The 19,229-nt window shown below is 52.2% G+C and overlaps 1 protein-coding gene across 1 annotated transcript; it reads right to left on the bottom strand.

The window, feature by feature from the left end:
* Window positions 1-1,152: 1,152 nt before the first annotated feature.
* On the bottom strand, window positions 1,153-18,762 carry MAP1LC3A (microtubule associated protein 1 light chain 3 alpha). Its single transcript, XM_037402728.1, is given in 5 exon segments — window positions 1,153-2,379; window positions 2,909-3,015; window positions 8,613-8,635; window positions 8,638-8,667; window positions 18,723-18,762. Coding segments are annotated over 5 exon segments (363 nt in total). The 3' UTR covers window positions 1,153-2,216.
* Between the last annotated feature and the right edge of the window lie 467 nt (window positions 18,763-19,229).

Below are 19,229 nucleotides of genomic sequence, written 5' to 3'. Positions count from 1 at the left end.
GGGCGCTTCGGACGTGTGCGCCCGGGGGAGGCGTGGGATTCTGTGCGGCCTCAGCGAGGCCCGAGGTCACACTCCATTTCTCTCCTTCGTCTTCCTTGGGACCAAAAATGATGCCTCACGGTGAGAGGCTGAAGGAGGCGGCAGCCGCCCTGGCCCAGCCTCACTGAGTTCAGAGCGTTTGAAAGGGTAGTCGTCAGCCTGCGCTTTCACAAGAGCTTAATAAATTATTTTTATCAGGGATTTTGGTCAGGGGGAGATGCCATGACACCAGGCAAATCTCTTGCTCTGTCGTTGGCTTAACCAATGAATTTTGACCCTGAATTTCTTGACACTGAAACAGCACAGCCCCGTTTCCTGCAGGAGCCCATCCCACAGGGAGGTGGCCCGGAGACGTACCTCAGGAGCGACAGTTTAAATACACAAGGTGGGTGCTTAACAAGGGGCAACCCCTACCGCTGCTCCAGCTACCAAGAGCACTGAGGCAACTGTTCTCGCCCGGGCTCTGTTTCCAGCTGGCTTCCCACCATCTCTGTTCATTACATACCCACCTATGTGTGCTATGCTGGATCTGTCCCTTACGCCAGCTCCTTCCCTGGACAGAAGATTCCCTGCAGGCTTAGGACAAAACAAGACACAGAGCTGCAGCTCAGGCAAACAGTATCAAAACCCTTTTCTCCTGGGAAGTGCAAAGGAAGCAGAGTGAGTGAGGGGCAGGGAAACACATGGAAATGCTCAATGGCCATCAGCTTCTACTGATGGTTGGGGAAGTTTTGACAGTGCTTGGGGAGATTTCCTGCACTGCTCAAAGTTTCCTTTAAAAGCAGAGACTTTGCAAATGCCCTCCACCTCAATGCCCTCCCTCCCCCCCAAATGAGGAAACTTGGTCACAGGACAAGACACTTAACCTAACACAGTGCCACAGGTAGGGCAAGGATAGCCACATTTCCCACATACTATCCAGTGCTCTGTCCTCTAAACCAAGCTTCTGCCTTTGCCTCAACCCCAGCCAGCCACTTTTGCCATAGCTTGGACCAACCACTTCCAAAGCCCAAGCAGGCACACGATGCACCAGCACACAGGGGAAACATGCATCACTCTTACTTGATACTAGGGACATTAACATAGACAAATGAGATGGGAACAGAACATTCCTACAAGACACGACTTGAATTTTTTTATTTTATATATTTATATATATACCTTTGTATAGATTAAACTGGGTGGGATTTTATCGTACACATTTTTTGGTATAATACATGAGAAACGGGAACATAGCAAATATAAATCATTACATTCCTTGAGTGAACTCTGCCACACAGAGACTGAAAAATTGCATGCAATGGGGAGACAGAGAGAAGGGAAATTAATTTTATTAAAAAAAAAAAGAAACTAAGACAACCAAGTACAACTGTCAACAGAGGAGCAGCACTATATATGGCAAACCTGTATAAATTAAAAGTAAATTCCACTCTGACATCTACTATGCTTTAAAGTGCAACGAAGCCTGATTTACCTACAGAATACAGGAAAGATTACCTCCTCTCCCCATTCCAATCTATCCCTAAAAAAAAACAACCCCAAAACAACCAAACAAAAACCCTAATAAATCTAAAGGATATACATTATCCACAGTCCTACAGAGATGCCTACATCTACTCAGTAGCACCAAGAATCTGATATGGGTGTAATTAAAATCAATTAAAATTTGGGAGCAATGGTAACATCTGTTTGCTGCAGACCTCCTGCCCTTTATTGGTGTCTTGGAGGAGAGGTGGCTCTCCCTGTGCTGAAAGCGAAGGCGACAGTGTCCTGTCCTCTCTCCACCACCGGCCGAACTGTTTTGGCAGCAGGCTACAAACACGCACACGCAGGCACACACATGTACACAGCACAGTGAGAGCAGCTGAAGGTTACACGAAGGGGATGGGATGGGAAGCCGAGGCCCTGTTTGTGTGCGTGGGTGTCTGCATGTATGCGCACACGTGGGTGCGTGTGTGGAGGGAGTGGGACTGATCTACACAGAGTTGAAGGGTTGTGCGAGTCCAACACACGCCACGAGCCTCTTTGGTGACAGCATGATGGGAAGGGGAGGGAGGGAGAAAAAGGGAGCCAGCAGAGTCCCCCCTCTTGTGAGCCTCTGGTCTGTTTGTCTTCCAAGGACAGGGGGCCTGTGCGCCACAGTTCATCTGTCTCCACATGCCACCTCTCAGCACGCCTCAGTAGCCAAAGGTCTCCTGGGAAGCATAGACCATGTAGAGGAAGCCATCCTCATCCTTTTCCTGCTCGTAGATCTCCGAGATGGGGGTAGACACGCTCACCATGCTGTGCTGGTTCACCAGCAGGAAGAAGGCCTGGGTGGGATTCAGCTGCAAGCGACGCCTGTGGGGGCAAGGGCAGGAGGGCCTGGGTCAGCCCACCTGCGGCAGACTCTGCAACAGCAAGTTCTACCTCCCCCCAGCGATGCTGTTCACTGGGGGCCAGGCCTGCGCAGCTGGGACCTCCCCACCACGCTCAGGACATGGTCTCCTTGGGCCCAGCTGAGCTGCTTGGGGCTCCAAGGCCACCTCAGTCAGGACTCCGCACAGCCCCCTTCTCCAGGTGCTGCTGGCAAGGGCAGAGCAGAGAGGCCTCTTCCATCTGAGCTGGAGAATAAAAGAAGGGGACTGGAGCTCCCCCTCATGAACTTACAGTGTCCCTGTGAGGGACAGGTCACAGCCCCATCACCAGTTGCTAAGAACCTTCTCCCCCTGGACTCCCAGACAGTCTGTACCACAGCACAAGGATGCTGTGGCTGTCACATCCCCATCTCCGGCAGCCACCTCCACCTCATCCTCACCCACCACCCCGTGTTCAGGGCCTGGGGGTGCAGACAGGTTCGCAGCACGCCCACTGGGGCCACCCCACTCACCGGATGATTTTGACCAATTCACTCATGTTGACATGGTCTGGGACAAGGAACTTGGTCTTGTCCAGCACTGGCAACTGCTTCTCCCCTTTATAGCGTTCAATGATGACCTGGGGAGAAAGGCAATGGTAGGGTTAGCCACAGTTCACAGCACTGGCCTCCAGGGCAAACACAAATCAAATTAGCACAAGTGGAAAAGCTGAGGTAAGGCCACACTTTGCTTCACTCTCACAGGAAAACAAAACCAAGGACGTGAGCAGTGACCATCAGGTTGGCTGCAGACAGCTCTTCATCTGTTTGCCCGAGCCAGACAGTGGCGAGCATCCAAGCGAAACTAAACCACCAACTGCTTGGGCTGGCTGAGAACAGCAGGCATAGTGGATTTATGTAGCTACCTCCCCTGACAAGCAGGAGGTCCGAAAGAGGAGTGAAGTGTACTTTAACATCACTTTCAGGCTGACCAAAACCACAGGTTTTGCTGGTTTGATCTAAGGACTGAACTCACAGTGCACAGCAGGAGATGTTTTCCTTCCCTTCTGTGCCACTACTCTGAGCTGCTGCCGCTCAGCATCACCCTGCTTGCTCAGGAAGAACTGCAGATATTCCCAGACAAGCAGGTTTTAGAATTTGCTGCAGATATTCCCAAACAAGCAGGTTTTAGAAATCACTGCGAAGCCACCCAAGGCATTCCTTCAGAAAGGGGCAGTCTGGATTTCGCCAGTCCCACTCCTGTTGACACTCAAGACACACTGACTCCAAAAAGGCTCAGAAACCCATGGCCACTTCTCCCGTATGCCACACACAACTGTGTGGTGAGCTCCCAGGGCGCTTCAGCATGGTGCCACCACAGGGACAGCCCAGCCTGTCTTCGCCTGCAAGAGGTCTTGCCTGGGAAAGCTCTTACAGCATCTACTTTCTGTAACAGCTAAACAACGATTTCTGTTCAGTCTTCCTACTGTGATAATTAATGAGTATCTTCTGTTAAGGAGTGTCTGCTGATTGCTACAATCGCTGCTCTAAAACAGCCTGGAAATTTACTATTTGTATTCTAAGAAACAAGGTGGTAGGCAGTTAAAGTAAGTAATGATATTACTTAGAAAGCTCAATATGTTCCCATTACAGCGATACTCCGAATCTCGCATCTCTCCAGTACCTACTAGTTGTTTTCTCCGCAGGAAAGACACTTGCGTGTTTATCAGTTCATCGGGAGCTCCCGTAAATCGTTTTCCCCAGGTCATTCCAAAAATATATGGGAGGACTGCAAATGCCTTCGGTCAGTGGCGGGATGGAGCACGCGCCGAGATCCGGATGCCCAGAAGATGGCTCTGCGGAGCCAACCGGACCAGGCAACCTCTGGGCAGGCCGACTGGCCTTTCCCACCCTCATTTGTCAGCGGCAGCATCACCTCCTGCTGACTGTCTACACCACAGGTAACCAGCCCTCTGGCTGGGGTCTGCGGCACCACAGCGAGCTTGGCAGTGTCTGATGCGTTCCCCTGGCCGCAGGGCTTATCTCAGGGCCACCAGGGTGGGCAAAGCTGTGCTGCAGGTCAGCTCCTGGGTGAGGGAGGGGTGTGAAGCTCCTGGTGAGAGCTCTGCACCTAAATACCCTCTCAGAAGCGCATCCTGGACAAAGCTCACACCAGGGGAACCCAGGAGCTCAAGGGCCAGGCAAGCAGCAGATGAAGCCCCATGAGTCCACCCATGTATTCCTCACCTTGGCCATGTATCCTCTTGATACAGAGCAAAAGTGCCAGAGAAAAACATCAGGGAAAGCCACATATTGCTCCTTTGGCCCCTTCTGCAAGATGGGGACCTGATGAAAGAACAATTTTCTGCAAGAGACTAGATTATGCATCAGGGTGCCCCTACCAACCTGTTTAATGCCCCCTCCTCCCTCCAAGAGGAGGGCCAGAGGAGGGACAAGATAAGCACAACCACCCTGCTGTATTTAATTTGAGCCTTACTTGGACAGATGAGTATTTTGGCTACAGGGAGATAAATAGTCTCAAGGAGCTGAACACTCGCAAGTCACATACAAGGACAGTGCCTTGGCCACTGGAAAACACAGGGGCAACAGCAGGACCTCGAGGTTTTAAAGTAGCTTGCACAAAGAGGCAGCTACGCAGCAACTGTTTGTTTGTGCATATACCTTTACAGGCAGAGAGGCCCCCGTATACCTGGGCTGTGCCTCATTTCTCACTTAACGCCTACCACAAACTGGCACAGGCATCTCTAATTACCAGCCAGTTTCATGCCACAAAGAAAAGCCTCTCAATAGTCCCAGGATGGGCCGAGAAGGATATAGTGGCTGTTAAAGCAGCAGCTGTCTTGTGCCCTGAGCAGACAGAGGGCCTATCATGTAGAACAGCTCCAAGAGCTTCTGTTTCCAGAACATGAGCTGCTATTTGGGTAACCCAGTTATGGGAACAGGTGGCCAGTGGACAAAGCATTCTTGTCTAGCTTTGGAGGGAAATGCATGATCATATGCTAATATTACATCCCTTTGGCCACAGGGCTTGTATACAAAGCCACCTCCCCTCCGTGTCCACTTTCAAGCTGCTGCCTCAGACCAGGGGGTTCCTCACTGTGGGACACCTGCTCTTGCAGTGGGAACCCACCATAGATGGTCACTGCAAAACAGCACGAGCTGGGCACAGGCGGACGGTGTAGGGCACAAGCCTGGCGACCCAGTCCCTTCACAGAGGGTACTTGGGCAGCATTTATAAACTCAAGCCTTGCTCTGGGGCCAGTCTAAAGAGGTAGAAAGGGATTTTGGCAGGGAGTGGGGCCAGATCTGGGAGCCCAAAAGAGGCAAGGCTGCCACTGCTCCATGCCCCCAGGTCCAACCAGCAGCAAAGCTGAGAATGTATTCCCAGCAGGCACACACACATGAACACATACATACCTAGATACACGGCCAGCCACAGAGAGCAACCCAGACATGCAGAGCACTCACACAGAGGCAGCACCAGCAGCCTTATCCTGGTCCCCTGCGGCTGAGCAGGCAGGTGGTCCTTTAGTGGCAATATATACAGCAGCCCCCTTCAGTACAAAAGGTGCTCTGGTGCTGATCCATCTTTAGCTGCGTCAGCCCTGGACACTGGGCCTGCCGCTCCTCAGAACAGCCCTCACAGGAGCCCAGAGAAGGTTGTCCTTCCTCCAAGTCCATAATTTGGGTTCCACCCACCAATGTGCCAGGCCAGGGCATTATGTGGGCTCCCTCACCTGCCTAGCTCTCTGTGGGTGTGCAGAGGAGCTTTTTATCACATCACCTAACAGAGAGCTCTCTGCATGGCCCAAACAACCCACAGCCTTCCTTAACGGCACGAGGGGTGGCTCTCCCCAGCCCACCCTCTGCAGCAAGTACACAGCCTGTGACTCCCTAGGCCTCGCTGAATTTAGCATTACAGTGCTTTGGGAAATGGGTTTTCTTCCCGTCGCTGCCCAGCACAAAGCTGCACCCCAGTGATATCAGGCTCTCCAAGACTCACCGGAGCCAGCTGAAACTTGCAGCTGCTCCTCAACAGGCCCCAGAAAGAGAGCACTGGGGCCGTGTCCATGGTTTCACCCCAGCTGGCAAGTTGGCCCCATGCAGCTGGCTGGCGTCACGGTGGGGTGGGGGAGAGATCAGAAGACTCCAGTATATCTCAGGGGACTCGCTCAAGGGCTCTGAGGGAAACTGGAGATGGGAGAAGCGGGCAGCAGCTGCAGCACACTGTGCTTTCTGCCAGCAGTACGGGTGCGGCCTGCGCCATCTTCTCCCTAACGACCCCTGGGCTGTGGGCTCAACCCCCCTTGCCAATCCCAAGTCCTCTCCAGGTCCTGCCTTTCACAAAGGCCGAGACCTTTCTACAGCCCATTGGCCTGCACTCACTGCTCAGACCCATGGCTGCCCCACACCATGCTCTGCTCTGCAGCGCAAGGCTTTGCTCTCAGCCCTAGCGCTGAAAGCAACGTACATTGACTTTCAGGAACATTGCTACAAAAGGAGAAGGGACAGCATCAAACTTGGTGTCAAGGTCTAATGAGACCAGGCCTTCAGAGATACCAGTGACACAAACACAGCTGGACACCCGACGCCTTCAAACAGCCACCTCTCCTCCTAATGCTTTTTACTGCTCCAGCAAAACCTGCAGCTAAACATACCTTCCCCTGTTGTGTCAGTCAGGCCAGGAAAGCAAAGCAGCTGGAGCGTTAGCAGAGTCCCTCATCCCTCTCACGATGCTGGCACTCAGGACACTACCAAGGACAATACAGCACTGAACAGAGCTCACTGGAGCAGGTACGGGAGGCTCAGGTCTCTGCCATGGCTAAACCTCCCCGCACACACACAGCTCCACCAGACAACCACCCAGCAGCCAGGTCCGATGGCACCGCCGCCCTCTCCTGGGCACGTGGTGTCTGAACCCCAGCACAAACGGCACTCCAGCTATGGGAGCTCTCCCACCACGTTTCAGTAGTGCTGGTAAAATCTGCATGTGGATGCAGAGCTTGGCTCCTTCTGTTCCAATTTCCCAGGCAACACGCATTTGCATACAGGCACTTGATCGAGTGCATGTGCGCATATTTTATGTACAACTTATTTCTAGCCTGTCCTTATTGCTAGAGTCTTAAGGCACTGTAATTAGCTCTGCCACACGTCTAGAGAAATGCAGGGCCAGCTAATGCCATGAAAACAATGCTAAAGCTGGGGTCAATAAACGTGTAGATGACATGGCACACTGGTATTCAGTGTGCTGCAAGGGGCAAGTCCTGTTCTGCTGGGCTGACAACACGTGGACACCACAGTGGTGGTGAAAAGAAGGAAGAGAAAGATTTCTTCTTGCTAGAAAACACTGTGCTAAAATCAAAAGAAGAGTGAGGCAGAAATGGACTAGTACGTGCCAAGAGCAGTCTGAGACATTAAGCCCTGATGGCTAATACAGAAAGACGGTATGCAATTTTTTAAGACAAGGCTGATGTCATCCAATACTGAAAGCAAGCTGAAATAGGAACACATCCCATTTTTTGGTCATACATGCTGTGGTATTGCAAATACTAACTCAAGCAAGCCCTGAGCACATTATTTCTCTAAATTGTCCACCTCCTCAGGAAAGCAGCAAATACTCAGCTAGGTATCAGAAGCACACCCTCAGCCAAAGAGCAAGGCAGTATGGTCTGACATGGCAGAAAGAACTGGAAGCAATTCACGGAGTCTCACCTACCCGTCAACAAAGGGTGCTAGGAAAGCACAGAACAGGTGTGACACTTTGGCTGTCGTATGAATTACACTAACAGAGTCTCTCTGCTTTCAATACAGCAAAGATCAACTCACACATCTTTCTCCAGGCAGGTACAGAGAAATCCTTACCAGGTTATCCAGGAAAAGTCAGGTAGCTACTGCAACCAAAAAAAAAAAACCCAAAACCCAAAACTGTTTCCTCCTGTGCACTAGCTTGGAGGTGAAGACTTGACATCAAAATCAGTTCCTTGCCTCTAGGAAGGCATGAAGCTTAAGAGAAAGACTGTATTTCACACTGCTGAGAATGTGGCCTGCTGCTGAGCAGCTGGCATGTACAAGGCGCGGGAGGCTGCTGGACAGTGTCCTGTGTTCATTCTGGGGAGCAGTTTTGTAACCTCTGGGCTGGCTGGTGGAGGCTATCCAGCAGCACAGAGGGGTCATGAGAACAAAGTCTAATGTAGAACGGCAAGAAGTAGTAACTTACCGGAATTTTGTTTGGATGCTGCCTCGAATCTGCTGTACTTCTTTACAACGATCCGCTGGGAAGAAAGAAGTAAAGAAATGAAGTTAGAAACATCTGGCTGTGCTAGGTCAGGCAAAAACGAGGTAACTACCCTGCAAGCCACAAACCGACAAAGAGGGGACACTAGAAAAGAAATGTAAATTCTGTTCATCAGGGCCTTTTCTGAACATTTGCAGCAATGAGATGGTCAGCCAGATGTCAGCCTCTGTGACCAACCCTTCACAGCCTCCCACCACCCCAATCATCCCCGAGGTAGGGACACGTTCTCCTGCCTGGTAAAACTGGGCAACGCACATGGAAACCAAGTGACTTAATGGACCATAAGGATTATGAAATCGTATGCCTAAATCTGCCTTAAGCAAATGCAGCTCATGACCATCAGCACCAGGCAGCAGCACGGCTTTAGGGTCTCAGCTCTGCAAGTTCAGGCTCTTGGTGTCTTCTGGCTGCTTCCCCAGAGGAGACGACACTCCAGCTGGGGCTGGGTTTTAGCCATTTCCTTCTGCCTGTTGTGCACTTTCAAGCACTGTCTGGCACAGTGCCTCAGCCCCAAAGATACACCTTGCCAAGGAGGACTCCTTCACTATCACAGATCTACACAGTAGTTACAACAGCTATTGGCCTGACTGAAAGTATTCCTAGCCCTGCTGTGGAAACAGGAAGAAAAACTTAAGCAAGGAGATGACCTGTGTACTAAAAAGATTTTTTTCTGCAGTTGTCTTCACACTTCCTCACCCATTTCCTCCAGAGTTCATGTTTACTGACACACACCACAGGCAGCACATAAAAGCTCGCGTGCTCTTCAAGCTTATAGGAGAATTTCAATGCCCCCTCACCACTTTATCAGCAGCCCCTCCACTTTCACAATTCAAAGCCACAGAAAGGAGAGGAAGAAGCCATACCAGGGCCAGGTACAGCTCAGCATGCTCCTCCTGAGACACTACAGACCTATGCTCTTCCTTGCATTACCACTACTCTGGGAAGTGCTTCACAGCCTACAAAGACCCATCTGAAGTGCCCAGGGGCTGCAGTTTCATAGATTGCAGTAGGTAAGACAGGCAGTGAAGGCCAAGGACTAAGGACTGCTAGAAATGCAAGATCTGGGTAGCACAGGATCTGTCATGGGATCATCCTGCCACACACAGTCGCTGGCGCACCACCTGCTTCCAGTCTGACTCCCCTTACCTGCTTCACACAGCCCCAGTTTCTCAAGACCCACCAGAATTGTGTAGGGCAGGGTAAGTGGATGTGTTTGAGTGTGTTTTCTCCCCACATATGTTCAGGATTTCTCCTCTAACCATTCAATAAAACCTTACTGCATATAAATTTGGCTAGAGACTACTTTGGAAGAGTCTGAAGTTTCTTCAGAGGCCACAAGACTACAAAATCACCTGATCACAGAAGCATTTGAGCACCGTTCTGTCTCCTCCGAGGGGAAAACATCCCTCTGTCAGAAATTGCAAGACCTTTCTTCTGTAGACTCCATGGGCTAGCAGACAGAGCAGATTATCTGGATTTAATGGAAAATTTAGGCATATTTTTGGGGGTTTATGATTGAAGATGGAGTTCCTCACATCTCCTTTTCACCCAACCCAATGCTCCAGGGCATCCAGAGTTATCCTTGTGATACAGACCATTTTCCTCTGAGGTCCCAATCAGCAAGGAGTTACGCAGAAATCAGCACTGCATGCAACACTGGCACAGCAATGCCTCTTCGGGAACGCTGAAGCACACAGTGGCAGAAGCACCCAGCACACAAGCACCCCACCTGGGCAGCCAGCCAGAAGCATGTGCACCCCCTTCTGCAGAGCTCCGCTCTCAAGTGTTTGGTGCGTACAAGCTTCAGCAGGACAGGGCATCTGAAAGGCTGGAGACCCAGAGCGTGAGCAGACAACACTTACCAGCCTAAGTACTTTAGGCAGCTCGGCTGCAATCAACTCTGACTTGCTGGGTATTGACGAAGCCTACAGAAAGCTGTGCCCTCATGGCTAGCTAGTTTTTCCAGCTTCAGTATCCACCCCACACTGCATCCCTCTCCATGCCATCAGATGGCCACATGGATGAACTTCCTAGACATCATGTACTTCCCTGTAGGATCACAGAACTGTCTGCATAGGAAGCCCCAACAGTGCAGGTAGTTATGAGAAGGGTCTGAGAAGCAATTCACCAAAGGAAAATTTGCAGCCTCTGCATATTATGGCTAGTAACATAGATAATCTCAGAGCATCCAACCATCTATACTGCACGTGCCAAAGGGCAGTCACGTGCCTGATACCCGCTTCTTTGCTCCCTGGAAGCACCACCAACTTCAGCACAAGGCTGGCAGCCATCACCACCTTCGCTTTCACAGAGGAGCCAGAGGTGCTCCCTGCCCATCACACTGAGAAAGATGCCACACAGAGAATAAAACAGTAAATCATACACCCTGCTACACGTCACCATCTCAGGATCCCACCCCTGAAACCAAAGCCCTTTTTCCCCCAAGGGGTAGAAACTGCAGGTGTCTCTGACAGAAGCATGCCAGGCTGCTGCTGCTCCAGCACATTTCTTGCAGGTCTTGCTGACTCCATGCTCAGCAGGAATTAAGGGCATGAGCCACCAGTGATAAAGGTCTCAAAAGCATGGGACAAGGGAGCTGCTGCTGTAGCCTGAAGTCTGATGCACCACAGCAGCAGCTGCCCTGTCCCATGCTTGAAGACCTGCCGCGTGCCCAGGACCTGGCCCCTCTGCTCACATGGGTGCAGGGCCCAGGACCCCTCTGCTCACATGGGTGCAGGGCTTTTGCAGCCTTTCTGATCTCAGGGGACCCTGCAGGAGGTGCCCGATTTGCAGGTTACCACAATGCAGCGATAGTAGGTGCTGCAACTACAAGCACCTTAAGCACTGCACTTCTTCCTCTGGCCAGGAGACGCTCATTTTGGAAACTTAATTCAGGAAGGCAGCTAGGAGCAACCCACCCAAGCTGTTCAGGTGCCTGAAGATTCAAACAGAAGTTTCCAGGACATCTGAAGCTCGGCTAAGGAGCACACTCAGTTCTATCCTAGCCTTGGAGATCCAGCCAATCAGGCTCAGGAATCAGGAGAAAGTATCCTGCACCAAAGCCTGCACAAGGGTAATTTCTGTGCACGCAATAGTTCAGGGGCTAGAGATCTTCCACAAGAAATAGGTGATGGTCACCCACACCCTCCTCAGCCTGGAGTGGGAACTAGAGGTTGATCCTGTGTCTCATGAAAGCATCTTCAACATCACACAGCAACGAATGGCTATAAATACCACCTTTAATTTAATGTACATGTAGTCTAATTTAAGTCACAGGAATAAAGAGAAAACCATTAAAGGGCACTTCAGAGAGATGCCAACAGAGATGTCAGCCTAGCACCCAAGCTCACGCCACATACGGCACTGCTCCCTCCCCCCTTTCACTAGCAGTGTCTGCACGCTCACATTACATACATGACAGGTCTGATTTTACATGCCTTGTTCTTCTCGGGCAGCTCTCCGAAATTATAGCTGTGCAAAGTGAGGTTAAGACTTTCCCCTTTTCTGTAGCACCTGGCAACAGTTAATACTTAGCCTATATGTAAAGTGAACCAGAACCATTCACACAACCCAGTCTGTAGCTACATTTTTTCCCCTGGCCCCTCCTTACTGCAAGGAGAAGCAGGACCACCACACCTGATTCCAGCAGCTCAGGGATTCCAAGCAGGAGGGGATGAAGGGGCTACAGCAGCTGCTGTTCTGAAGGAGCTGAGCCAAGATTAATGAACTGCACCCAGAGGGAAGCACGTCGCCTCTGCTCCCAGCTGCGGGCACTGCACAGCTGCCATGAGAGAAGCCAGGCTCTTCCCCCATGCCAGTATGTGAGAGCTCAAGGTGGCATCAAGATAAACACACACACTTTTTATTGGTTATTCCTAGAAAAATTTCTCTGCTAGGGCCTATTGAAAGACAGGAGTATTTTGTAGCATTCCATATGCCTTTTCTCCTCCAACTGCTGTTTCAACTGTTAAGTACCAACAGCAAAGCCTGCAAATTGTCCAAAACACCAGAATCTCAGCTGTTCCTTGACTGAAGTCCTTCCCAAGCTGTTCTCTCAAAGATGTGGGCACACATCATATCCCATGGTAACACAGGATGAGATCGTTATGATGGTCAAAGAGAACAGTTGAAAATTTTAAGCCGAACTTTCCGACCATTAGCTTTTTTTTTTTTATCAGCAGTGCCCAGGAACTCTGGCAATGGGAGACGGGTCTCTGCTGTGCTGGGGGCTGTGCAGACACAGGACGAAAGGACAGCTCTGGATGCAAAAGAGCTTAATCAGACAAAAGATACAGATGGTGGAACAGAAGGAAAACACATGGCAAGTCCTCCAACAGTGCAGTTGCATAAGGGACAGCATTTTTCAGGAGACACTAGACAAACACTGGTCAAGCACTAGTGCTGCTGAGGGGCAGCAGACAGGCTCTACAACCAGCCCTGCTGCCTGCGATGACTAGAATGCTGTTAAGAAACACCATTAGAAAAAAACACCACCTGGAAACATCAGCAACATGCCATCAGTCAACAGCTCCTGAGCTAGCAAAAGCTGTGCATGGAAAGCAAAGCAGAGAGGAGAAATTCAGCCACAAGCAACTGCCTCTCCCCTGTAGTCCCACATCCCGGGGCTCCAGGTCCAGCTGCCCATGGCACGAAGGGAACATGCAGACATCCCTTCCACTTGCAGCAGGCTGCCAGCCCTGTGGCTTTCCCACTGCCATCCACAAGACACTCCGCTGGCCAGCTTGCGGGGGGATCTGCCTCAGATCTGAGGCAGATGCAAGAACGAACATGCTTCTTCAAGAAACTGCTGCGGCCAGTCCCAGGGCAGAGGGTTGCTAGAACATGGTCCTCTCTCCAAGAGATTTTCTGCAAGGAGAGGAGGAATTGGATGGTTTGAAATCAGGGTATGTCTGGATTAACCTGGCAACTACTGAAGACACAGGCAAGTTATGCAGGTCATTCCAGTTGAATGTCAATAAGTATTTTTGTAATATCACACCACCATAAGGCCAGACACCTCTAACCACCAGGAAATAAGCCCTTGCGTATGTGTCACAGCTCACACAACAGCTGACCTGACCCATCCTTGCCCAATACTGGAGAGCTCATTCTCAGGCCAGTGGCACTGCAGGAGGAGCAAGAGCAGACTCCCACACCCAGGGAGGGGGGCAGAGCTCATGAGGTGAGCCGTGCCCCGGAGAAGCTGCCCCCATTAGTAAGAAAGGGTTGTTGTCCCAGGCTTCGTAGGACAGCAGCACTGCAGAAACTTGACAGTGACTGTGATTGTTGGTTGTATTTTACTTCTGTCTGCAAAACTGGGGGGGCTCTGGACAGGATGAATGACTTGGGACAAAAAATACACTGTTTTGAACTTAGTGTCTGACAGAAAGCATGTCTCTGCAACATGGTGGAGGCAGAGCCTGATGCTCACTGCCACAGGAAGGTATTACCAGCATGACCGTGGAGCAATGCTGTTCCAGCCTCATTACAAGATTTAATGGGCGTAATGTACAAGGTGTAACGTTTGGAAGGATTTTTCAATGTCTAGGTCCTGGAGCCCAGTGACTGCAGAAGGATCTCAGCTGCCTTGTTCATTTGCGTAAGTTCCCAATCTTTCTGGCTCCAGAGTAAAGCTTGAAAATGGATTTTATAAGACAAGCAGGAACCACCTTCATTTTTTTTGAGCAGTTTCAAAATTTAACCGAGAACAATTTTGCACCTGGCTGCAGGCAAGAGTATTTGTATCTGGCAAATCCATGATAAGGGCTCCATACAACTGTGAAGTCTAAATTCATGTCAAGAGGCTCATTCTCTGGTTGCACAGTACCATGTAACCCTTGCTGTGGACCACGCAGGATGAGCACTGGGCCTCCACCATTCAAACAGCTTAAACAAGGGCTTCCTACTCACTAGACCTCCTGAGCACGGGGTGCAAACCGGGCAATACCTTCTGCGTCATGTCTGGATGGCATATGGAGTATTTACATCAGAGTTCCAGATAAGGAACTGTTGGTTTTTTTCTCAATGTTTAATCATAGCTTCACTAGCCCTGGAAAAAGAACAGCAGGTTCCCTCCGTAAGAGCGGTCAGGAGGCTGTCCTCTACAAGGGCTTCCCTCTAGCTTCTGTTTGACCTTTTCTTCTGTCTTAACAACCTTCACAATAACAAGCCTCCATGACAGCACAAATGCGCTCCGATTTCTCAGAACTACTCAGGACACTTCAAATTGCTCAAACAAAGAACTGTCTTTTAATGCAGAACACCACACACGTGCATGCACAAAGACTTTGCACAGCCCGGGTCGTTGCTATTTGTGCACAAACATGCCTGGACATGCATAGCCTATTCGGGGAGACGTGCCAGCCACAACAGTCTTGATTTTATTCCTTCATCATCTCTCGCAGTCTATTTCCAAACTGCCTTCTGAAAACAAAAGGCAGCAAACAACTGCATGGCCACAGACGGAGGTGTTTACACACTGCAGGTCAACCACAGAACGTCACAAGCAGGGTGACACATCAGAAGGCCTCCCAGTGACTCTCCTGACCGTAATCCCTACTGGGACTGACCGAGGAAGGAACAAAGAAGCCAAGGGAGATGACTTGTCTGTGGCTCATGGCTACTCAATGACAGAGGCTGCAAGAGTCTACCAGTCTTACAGATGGTAGATTCATCACTCCACCCTTCTGGCTCAAGGGGTTCTCCCAACTTTTTGTAGTGACGAAAGTATTAAGTAACAAAGTACATACAGGTTTTATTGTTCCTGGCTGCCATTCAGGACCTTTTGTTATATAAAAGAATAATAATAAACCAGTATTTGTGGACTACATGTCTAGTTGGCATTTGTTCTGGATGTTTATTCAGTTCTTCTTGTACCAGTATTTTCTTCAATGGTGATAATTAGCCCCACATCAAATCACATTCTCGGTAATTAATACAAGATGCAGCAAAGCATCAAGTTGCAACAGCAGCCTTGTTTCAAGGAATTCCAGCTCTTAAAGCACAACTGCTAGAGCATGGATATCCCAAGCACAGCGTTAACGACAAGCTGACCCACTAACCACCCTCAGCACAGCATTAACGACAAGCTGACCCACTAACCATCCTCAGGTCAAGATCAAGATGCTTTTTCAAGCCCTGAACAAGCAAAATTGTTACAAGCACAGGATGGTGCACCAGACGTACAATTCATGCACCGTTGATCTTTCAGCTGGTACAAGCATGGCTGGCTTACACTAGATGACTCCCTAGAGAAGGCAATGCTTCGCTTTTCCCCAGAGCCAAGGGGAGAGGGAGTTCAGCTCTATGTGCTGCCTTTCCTCTAAAGAGAAGCAGCTTCCCAGAACTAAAGTAGATCTCCCAGAGGACTGAACCTGGGATCGGAACACTCAGTCTAGAGGGGCTGCGGTCAAACCACTGTTTGTCACCTAGCCAGGGGCTCCAGCTGACCAACAGTGCACACACATCTGTGCCTTACTGCGGAGCGCCTCCATTTCGGCAGGATGCTGGGGCACGAGGCCAACTCACTTTCAGTTAGCTGACCGGTCTAGGTTTAAGGTCCGCGTCCGTAACCACACTGCCTAAGCACTGCATTGAAATCAAAGCTTGAAGCCTGCTGGCAGCCTTGCAACGGCAGAGCAGCCAATTCAAAACAATCTCTTCAAGAACAGTGGGAGGTGCAAGCACTACCCAATGCTCCAGAGGACTCACACTCTTTATGGGAAGTGCAATGGTGTCATCAGGCTGCTGCACACTCTCGCTACAGACAGAACACCCTGTTCCTTTGATACAAACCACAGCTTTGTTCTGGGAATTGTTTTGCACTCCTACAGTGACCTCACTCCACAGGAGACATCCACCTCAGCATCTACAGTCGAGTTCAGCACATGAAGGCAGAGGGTTACTGTCAGATCTTATCCCGTGCACCCAGACCAAAAATGCTCTGCTGCTGACGTGCCAAGGACCGGACCAGGTCACAGAGCATCACCCTCTCACCACTAATGGCACATCAGATCACGGGAGAAGTCAGCACTCAGTGCCCTCAACACACCTTGGCTCAAACCCCTGGCATTTCCCAGCCAGTCCCTTCTTCAAGTCCTCGACAACGATGAACAGAAATGCAGAAATTTTATTCAGAACAGACCCAACACAAAGCGAATAAACAAGCAGAGGCAATGAATGGAAAAACAGATCTCAAAAATACAAGGAGGAAAACATGCATTGAGGAAAGTAGAATCTTCAGCAAGGAGTGGCAGACCATGACCTAAGCAAGCCACTTACCATGAAACTGGAGCCTGGGTGCCTTTTGTAAACATTCGTATTCCTGACTGCCTTTTCTCTGTTTTTTAGGCACCATTCCACTTCTATAAAGTTTTGAAGCCTTAAAAATTACGCCATTCTGAGGGTACAGTGTCTCTGGCAACGTTTTCCATCAGCCCTTTCCAACTGCATTGTAAACAATCGCTTCCTGCTCCTGTTGTGTAATGATTTGAAGACGAAAACAAGCTGTATTTACTTTCTCTGACCGAGTAATTCCAGCCCTGACCCAAAGCAACTGCATGGGCTGCCAGGCCTCCTCCTCCTGGCTGAGCATTGCAGACCAGTCAGCTGAGAGAGCAAAAGGGCAAAGGAAAGTACACAGAAACAAGGAGCACTTGCAATTGCCGGCACCAAACTCCCTCACCCCCCTCTTTCCCTCCTGGGCTATTTTAATCCTGCTTTCTTTCAACTACTCAGAGCCTCGGATTTTGTTTTCCTTCTGGCTCATGCAAAGTCTGAGCAATCTGCAAAGGCAAACCAGACTCCTCCTGCCCATAGTAAGCCGATTCTCACCAGTTTAACAGTAGGTAGTTACTAAGGGTTTGATCTAGGACTTTGCTGCTTGTAATACGCAGCAGCTTAGGAGAACACAGCAGGGTCCCAAGCAAGTCTCCCAAGGCACCCCGGCTGCATTTTATTCTTGTTTGTGCATGTTCGCTTGGCTCAGTCACTGTGGCAGAAGGAGGCTGGGTGAGCATTCAAGGCCAGAAGGGTTGTACCAAGAAGTTACCAAATATTTACAGTTCCAAGAGAGCAGCAAGAGGCTGGATCAGTGGTTCAGTATGAAAAAGCTCCAGTTTTAAAACTCCTGTAGGAAACACACCCTCACCTGCTTTTGGACAGTATCCAACACAAATGAAGCCTTATTTGGCACAAGCACACAGATTTTGGCGTTATTCAGGCCATAAAGCTCAGGCCGTACGGCCCGCGGGACGCACCCCGCCAGCAGCAAGCACCTTCCCCGCGGCAAAGGCCAGGCCCAGCAGCACCCGGGGTCCCACCCGGCTCCGCCACCCGCTCGGGCAGCGAGATGCGGTGCCTGCCCCGGCAGCCGCCTCCACGGGAGCTCTCCCGCCGGGAACGCTCAGCAAAGGGGTGGGCACGATGCCAGCGCCGCCTCTGGGTGCCGAGCTGGGTCGGGGGGTATCCATGCTGGAACAAGAGGGTCGGGGGCGATCCGCGCTGGGATCCATGCTGGAACAGCAGCTGCCCCAGGCTAGCGCCGGGAGCGGGTCACTGCGCTCCGCCAGCACCGCGGAGCCGGACCCAGAAGCAACGCTCGCCCCGCGGCCGCCGCCCCCCGTGGATTTCCGAGCCCCGGCGGCCACCACCCCGCCCCGCCCGGCTCCGGGCCGGCACAGCCCGGCCCCGGCCGCCGCCCTCCCCGCCGGAAAGCCCCGTTAGCGCGGGCCCTGAGGAACTGGGCTCGCCGAGCGGCAGCGCCCGGGCTGACACCGCCGGCACAGAGAGCCCGCCGGGTGAGGGGCTGCCCGCGCGCCGGCGGCCAGGTCCCGGGGCGGGCACGGAGCCCACCCGCCTCCGGGGGGTGTGGGGGGGCGCCCGCCTCCCAGCCCGGCTCGGCCCCGCCGCCCGGTGCGGCCCACGCTGACATCCCCCGCCCCCGAGCCTCCGGCAGCCCCGCGGCCGGGGGGGCCAAGGTCGGCGCGGCGGGGAGGGAGCGGGGCCGGGGCAGCCCACCCCCGGCCGGCTCACCGAAGGTGCGGCGCTGCTTGAAGGGCCGGTCCGAGGGCATGGCGGCCGGGGCGCGGGGCCGGCGGGCGGCTCCGTCTGGCGGCGCGGCCTGCACTGGGGCTGCGGCGGAGCGGGCCGTGACGTCACTGCGGCACGCCCGGAAGGGGCGGGGCTTGGCCCGGGGCGTCCCGCCCCCCAGCGCTGCCGGGACGGGACGGGGCGCGGCGCGGCGACGGGAGGGGGACCGGGCCTCTCTGGCCCCACCGGCCACAGGAAGCGGCTTCTTTGTGCCCCCGCAGCGAGCGGGCCGCGGGGCAGCGCCGCCGCTCCCCTCGGGCGGCGGGAGGCGGGAAGGCCGTGGCGGGCTGCGGCGGCTCGGCCGGGATCCCCGAAGGACGGAGGTGCCGGCGGCTCCAGGCGCGGCGGCCGCCTCAGCAGCGCTCGGCCGGGCCGGCTCCCTGCGGCGACCCCCGGGGCTGCCCGGCCGGGACTGGGCGCCTGCCCGGCCGCTGCCCGCACGCCGGCGGC

The sequence above is a fragment of the Falco rusticolus genome, chromosome 10 (assembly GCF_015220075.1).
Source record: "Falco rusticolus isolate bFalRus1 chromosome 10, bFalRus1.pri, whole genome shotgun sequence".
Taxonomy (NCBI): domain Eukaryota; kingdom Metazoa; phylum Chordata; class Aves; order Falconiformes; family Falconidae; genus Falco; species Falco rusticolus.
Note: the sequence above shows the minus strand (reverse complement) of the source record. Positions and strands in the feature narration are given on the sequence as shown.